The 7,203-nt window shown below is 48.9% G+C and overlaps 1 protein-coding gene across 1 annotated transcript; it reads left to right on the top strand.

Annotated features, from left to right (window-relative positions):
- Positions 1 to 4,292: 4,292 nt before the first annotated feature.
- On the top strand, positions 4,293 to 6,389 carry LOC124648402 (peroxidase 5-like). The gene is made up of 3 exons (XM_047188182.1): positions 4,293 to 4,406; positions 5,116 to 5,427; positions 5,502 to 6,389. Exons 1-3 carry the CDS (start codon positions 4,293 to 4,295, stop codon positions 6,387 to 6,389), a joined length of 1,314 nt encoding a protein of 437 aa, XP_047044138.1.
- The last annotated feature ends 814 nt before the right edge of the window (positions 6,390 to 7,203 follow it).

Genomic DNA, 7,203 nt, shown 5'->3' with positions numbered 1-7,203 from the left:
CTATTCCTATGAACTGTGATAATCAAACTGTGATCGTCAAAGTAAACAGTTCTAAGGATAATATAAAGTCATCAAGGCATGTGAAGAGGAGACTGAAAACTGTCAGGAAAATGAGAAACTCCGGAGTTATAGCGTTGGATTATATCCATACGTCTAGAAACCTGGCAGACTCCTTCACAAAGGGACTATCACGAAATGTGATAGAAAATGCATCGAGGGAGATGGGTATGAGACCCACACTATGAGCTGTCCACGATGGTAACCCACTCTATGTGATCGGAGATCCCGTGAATTAGAACTGGGAGACAAGCCGTTGGTCAGCTGGGAAGAGAGTATATATCCCTATAGCAATTTTACCACTCCGTAAGATGCAATACTCTCCTAATCTGCATGGCAGGTTGATAATTATCTTAATGTGTTCTAAGTGGCTTATTTTAGCAGAGATGTTGTCCTGCAGAACATCTTTTGAAGAACACACCTATATGAGTCCGATTGTTAAACGTCGCAATCTATGAGAGTTGGGTGCTCTCTAGTAAACTCATGAAAGGCCCTGGAGTATGACGTATAAGCTCCAAACCGCGAGGAAGCCTCGCGGCAGCCTAGTATCGGTCTAGGCTTTGTATGAAGCTAGTGCGCGTGAAAACTTGTAGTTCAAGGCATAGTCCACTATCCAAGTTGCAATCTAGTGTAATATGAAGCATTAAGTGGAAGTTCAACTTAACAGTCTCCACGACATACCGGTATATAAAACAATGTTCGGAAACTTATTGATGAGATGTGCCAATGAGAGTTTGTGGGGGATTGCTTGGAATTTGTGGGTATTTGGCCTTTGGCCCATGGCCCATTATCAAATTCTGAAACTCACATGGCCCATATCATAAATCGGTGGCAACACTAGTGGGGGCTAAAGTTTAGTCCCACATTGCTAGTTGGGAGAGAGTTGGAGTGGTATATAAGGTGGGTTGTTCTAGTCCTAGTAAGTGAGTGAGAAGAGAGAGAGCCCTCGCGCACTCCTCCTCCTCCCCCGCCCGCCTCGCCACGCCTCGCCTCGTCACGACGAGCCACGGGTCGCGGGAATCTCGCCGAGCCGACCTTATCTTTTTGCTGTTTGGGAAATTAATTGTGTAATCAATTCTGAGTCATTAACGGACGTGTTACTCAGCCGTTTTGCCTTCCGGATTTTCTGGATCGTGGCTGTGCCGACTCGGACGTGGGCTGCGCCCCACGACCTTCCCGAACCGCACTATATAAGCGCGGACGAGAACCCTAGCCTGGGTGTGCCACATATGCGACTACCTGTTTCCAGTTCATTGCGCCGCCGCCTTCGTCTTCCTCATCCCGTCCGTCGGCGTGCACCGACTGCCGGGACGATGAGGCCTCCGGAACCCTGCCTCTCGTGAACCTGTACGGGTGAGGGGCAATCAGGTTTTTGGGGAGCGCTCCGGCGCGACTACTAGCAGCACGACGTCGTCTTCGGATGACGAGTTTCTCCACACCGACAACTTCTTCCCGGACCTCAGCGACTTCTTCGGCAACCTCAACATGGGCGACAACGACGCTGCTGCGAAGTATGTGATCTTGTCGTTCCTCTTTCAGTCTCTGTTAGAGTTTCTTCTTTTAGTTACTGTGGTAGATGCGATCGATTTGTCTTGTTTAGATGTGATATGTTCATCTATCTTACTAGTCTGCATGATTAGTCTATTTGTTATTTCCATAGTCATGATTTATCACTTATTTCTACGGAATATTTCATATGGATATTTGCTTATATTTTCAACAGCCATTTCATCTACTATTTGCTAGGCTATTTGGAATGCCAAGAACGAAGTCAAATTTCATGAGCATAGAATGAGGATCCCTGTGAGATTATTTTCTTCATTTAACATCGTTTGACTCACTGGGCAGGTTTATAAAAAGATCAGGGTCGTCATAGAGATGCTGAATCTAGGAGCTACAAAGATGCTGGCCGGAATCCGGGACGAGCCTGCTGCGATATCAAGATACTACCTGTGGCGGATGCTTTTTTCTCTCAAGCTGGGACAATGGTGTTTGGGTTTTGAAGTATTGCATACCATTGCAAAAAGAGTTGTTGGGAGTGTGATGTTGATGACACTGGTAGTAGCTTCTTTTGGAGTTCAGTTTGGTATCATGGGTACTATGCTTTTACTACTACATTCTTGGTTTGTAAGAATTAAATTTGTTGTCTGGTGGTAGCATGGTTTTCATCCATAGCAGGTTCCTGCTACTGCACCAACCTGCTTCCTTTATCCCCTCCCTTTCTTCCGCCGATTTAAAATCTTGAATTGGTATTTTTGTTTTTGTAATGGAAAGGAGAAAGTTCATTTTGAGAAAAATCAAATTGCACGCACGGCCGTACCTTATGTAGCGGTGAACCTTTCCCTAAAAAATAAACAAATATAATTGTGTCACGATGCAGAGATGCTCCACCGCTCCTGCTCAATTCCGGCGACCAATGCCGATGTCATGGCATCTCCTCTCTCCGGATGAAGCCTGGTGATCAGGGGATACGTGAGCACCCCTTCGCTGCTCGACACGTGTCTAACAACGTTAGCACTGTACACGCATCGACGCGGTTCAGCGCAAGGGCGGAGAGTCACGGGGAAGGTGCATGACGACACGCTTGGCCGGGGAGACACTGGCGCGACCTCAGATGCGCGAGGTGGAGGCCGGCGAGGTAATGGCCGTTAGCGAGTGACCGTTAGTGAGTAGGAGAATCCAACGGTGGTGGACCAAATCCAACGATGATAACCGGGTGCGTACGTATCCCCTAATCACCAAATCCACTCTCCTCCTCTCTCTATCCCTTCTTCCTACCTCGGCCACCTCCGTTTGAAATTTTGACTAGTTCTTTATCCCGGCTTGCCGACATCATGCCCTACGAGTTGCATGGTTATGCGAGCCCTTTACTGCTAGCAGCGGCCGAATAAGTCAAATCAACCCGTTCCCCGAGCTTCTCTTACAACTCTCCTTCCAGTCAGACATTTGTTTCTGCTTTTTTATTGACTTCCATTGGCACGGTTGGCGCCTACGTTCCGTCAAGTAGGTACGAGATTTCCTTCTTATCGGTTTATTTGGTTAGAAACCAAGGATCGAACCCATCCTCGGCTAGCATTATTTCCAAACACCGATCGGCTCTCATTTTCATCAAACCAAAATTACTTTTGGATGGAGAAACCTAACGGAATGGTTTGGTCTAACCGAATGCCTAGCCCTACACTTAGCTAGTGAGACGGCATTTTGTGTTAGGTCTAGATCCTGGATGCCTAAACCACCCTAATCTTCAAGAGTACAAAATTCATATTCTTTAGTATATACTAGGACAAGGCCCGCGCGTTGCTGTGGCAGAACAAGTTTTTGACCTTATAGATTTTATTATGGTTGCCTAAGATGATATGTGTTGATTTTTATTTTATAGTTGCCGCGTAGAATACCTGACGTCTAAGTTGGTCCCCATGTGTAATCTTAGCATTAGTTCGCCCACTTAATATTCTTTCTGTCACACGGATGGCTCAATCTATAGCAAAATCAGGACCGAGGGGGTAGTCATGCTCCTCATGCCTTCTTTGTGGGCTGTGTGGGCTGCATCCTGACCATTGGGGGCACGCTATTCCATTGTTTCTAGGAGCTCCACCTTAGTGTCATCCTTCTACTTCTTGAACGAATCATGTCGGGACTGATGTAATCAAACCAATCATCTTCACTTCCGACCGAACGCCGCCACTTCTCGAACGCCTCTGAGCATACTCCCACGGTCCCAATGAGCGAACACACATGACATGCGCCTCTTGTGAACGACGGCCGTGCGAAAGGACATGGGAGGAGTGGGTGTTGGCCCCAATGACATGTATAAGAAAGCCGACGACAACACAACATATTAACTTCACCTTCTAAGTTTGAATTTGTACCCTTCTACATGTGGCAAATAAAAAAATTCAGCAAAACTATGGAAATAAAGACTACTAAACAACAACATATATGTCAGATTTTACATCACCGAATGTATCCCATGTACCTGCACGACTACCCCATTCACAAAATTGCTAAACACAAAAGGAAGACTGGATAGATAACTCCTACTGGCATTTAGGGGCTCTTTTAACAAATAAATATTTAACGTATAAGCTGCCGCTGTGTTCAACTATTAATGCTACTCCCTTGGAGGCATTAACACAAACAGTTACCAGGCATGAAAACCACTCTACCAAATACAGCTGAATCAATAACGCATTGGAAGCTAGAGAGGAGGGCACGAACTGGATTGTGCACAGCTGATGCCTGATGGTGATGGCGTTGGTCGCAGCCTCACGGGTCTTTTGTGCTGCTCGTTGGTGCGCTGCCCCATGGGCCAGTCGATGGCGCTGCTCGCCCTCGCCGACTGGGAATCCGTAAGGCAGAGTTCAGATCGCTGAAGCTGGGTTCCTCAACACGACAAACCTCGTGATGAACCTGCAGGTCACCCGACCATTGTCCGGATGAGCTCACCTGCACTGCTGCGCGCCTCTACGGCTCTACACCGCAGCGGACTGGCTCGCCTGTGTGCCCCCTGCCCCCGAGAAGAACCGTTGCCCGAACTCGTCGCAGGGTGGATAGTCGACATACCCGATGCACCACAGGAGGCACCACAACCGTGGGGTCCGTGCCTCGCCGGATTCCCCCGAGGAGGAAGACGACAGGAGTGCGGCGGCAGTGGCATATTTCCTCTCTCGTTGCAGGAGTTCTTTTCGTACTGACCATAGTCGAGTTCTAACCGAATCGTTCTTTTCACTTAAGCGGTGGCATTCTGTGTAATTTTCATTGAAAAGTAGTGGCAATTCTAAAACGGACGAAAAAATTGGAGAGAAACCTTACTTCCTTTATTAGTAGGTATAGATATAGATTATTTTTCTTGTGGTTGTCACGTTGTGAAAACAACATTCTGTTGTTTTTAGTTGTGAAATATGTCGAAGCTAATTTGACCGTCCGTGGACGTGCGGGCCTATTGTTAGAACTGTCTCCACAAAGGAAATGGCTAAAGAATATGAGGCTTAAGTTGCTCGGCGTCTTGAAACAAACATGCTCTTAAGCTTCCACACCCATCTTCAAAATCCAAAGCAGCTCGTTCCGTGTGGAACCCTCTTCTCTAGCTCGCCCTACCGAGGCACGCCGCTGATGCGAATTGAACCAATAACCGGCATGTCGCGGCTCTCGATGGCGATGCTGTTCTTACTCTCCCTTGTGCTGGCGGCGGCCCCACGCATCGCCGTCGTAGAGGCTGTTGTCGTTCCAGGCCTGCAGGTGGGGTACTACAACCATTCGTGCCCGGAGGCGGAGCAGGTGATCCGCGACGTCGTCGAAGCCGAGGTCAGCATGGATCGCAACATCGCCCCGGGCCTCATCCGCATCTTCTTCCACGACTGCTTCATCACGGTATGGTCTTTTCTGTGTCATGCCAATGCGGAGCACAGCCTGTTTCTATAACAGTAATGGTCGTCATTGTGTAGGGGTGCGACGCTTCCATCCTGCTTGACGAGACGCCGGCGGGCGACGTCCCGGAGAAGGAGTCGTCGGCCAACGGGTTCACCCTGGTCGGCCTCAAAACCATCGACGTGGCCAAGACGACCATCGAGGCCATGTGCCCGCGCACCGTCTCCTGCGCCGACATCCTGGCCTACGCTGCGCGCGACGCCGCCGTGGCCGCCGGCCTCCCGAGCTACGAGGTCGGGGGCGGCCGCCGCGACGGCACGCACTCCCGGATGGACGACCTCCCGGGCAACTTCCCGGTGCCCGGCCACACGGTGCCGCGCCTGACGGAGCTCTTCAACAGCCGCGGCCTCTCCCAGGAGGACCTAGTGACACTGTCCGGCGCGCACTCCATCGGCGGCGCGCACTGCTTCATGTTCTCCAACCGCATCTACGGCTTCTCCAAGACCTCGGAGATCGACCCGTCGCTGGACCCGGCGTTCGCGGAGAGGCTCCGGAAGATGTGCCCGCGGCCCCAACCCGACGACAACCCGGAGGCGTCGCGCAAGGTGCCGTTCGACGAGCGCACCAGCGAGAAGCTCGACAACGTCTACTACCAGGAGCTGCTGGCGAGGCGCAGCCTGCTCACCTCCGACAACACGCTCGCCCAGGACCCCAAGACGAGGCCCCTCGTAGAGAAGTACGCCAAGGACATGGCGCTCTTCCAGAAGAAGTTCGGCGAGGCGATGCAGAAGGTGAGCGCGCTCGACGTGCTCATCAACCCGGACCAGGGCCAGATCAGGCGGAACTGCCACCTCGTCAACAAGGCCAGGGGGCAGCAGTTCCCGATGATCAGATGGCCCAGGGCCCCCAAGCACCCCATGCTCCAGATGATCAACTGGTTCATCCGCGGCTTCCAGCAAGACTGAGTGCCCCAGGCACGAGGCCTGGCCTCACTCGGAGTCTGACCAACATTATTTCATCCTAGATACTAAAGCGGTACGATTGTGGAGTTTAATTTTCACTGTCTTCCATTTGGCCGTCGCGTTAAGTTCCTATCTTGTCCTCGGTCTAATGATGGCTGTTCATATTCCTAAGCCAATCATGTAATATATATTTGAGCCTTTTTTGTTTATCAATTTCAAATAATATGTATGTTGTTTCCTTCATCTAATAGTAACTAGCAAGATGGCTCCTGCAATTGGGCGGCTAGGTTTATATGTATTTCTACTTTTATTCTGTTGGTTGATTTTTATGTACACTTTGCGGTGATTCGTGAGATGTAAACTTTAAACCTTGAAACTGTGCAATAAGTTCTCAAATAAAGCAGGTTGTGTGCATTGGTTGATGCAGAAGCTATGTTCCCCGTTTCAAAAAAAAATCCATTTATGCAGTTTTATTACTGAAAATTTTGAGTTATTGAAAGATTTTTTTTTGACACAAACACAGTAGGAAAGGCTCCCTACTGTGTCATTTTCTATTAATAATTGATGGGATATTTACAATGGAGTATCACTTATTACACACTTATAGAGTATCAATCTAGGATTGCATTCCTTCTTTAAGACTAGGCTTAGCTCTATGCATTGTGAGAGTAAAGGTGGTTTTAAATTTACTAATACATCTCTGAATATTGGGAATATTCCCATTAAATATAGTATCATTGCGTTGGTTCCATATGCTCCAGCATCCAGCAATCATAATTTCCATGAAGAAGTCCAACGATAATCCTTGTCTTGCTTA

Source organism: Lolium rigidum, chromosome 1, assembly GCF_022539505.1.
Source record: "Lolium rigidum isolate FL_2022 chromosome 1, APGP_CSIRO_Lrig_0.1, whole genome shotgun sequence".
Classification (NCBI taxonomy): domain Eukaryota; kingdom Viridiplantae; phylum Streptophyta; class Magnoliopsida; order Poales; family Poaceae; genus Lolium; species Lolium rigidum.
This window is presented reverse-complemented; position numbering and strand designations above follow the sequence as displayed.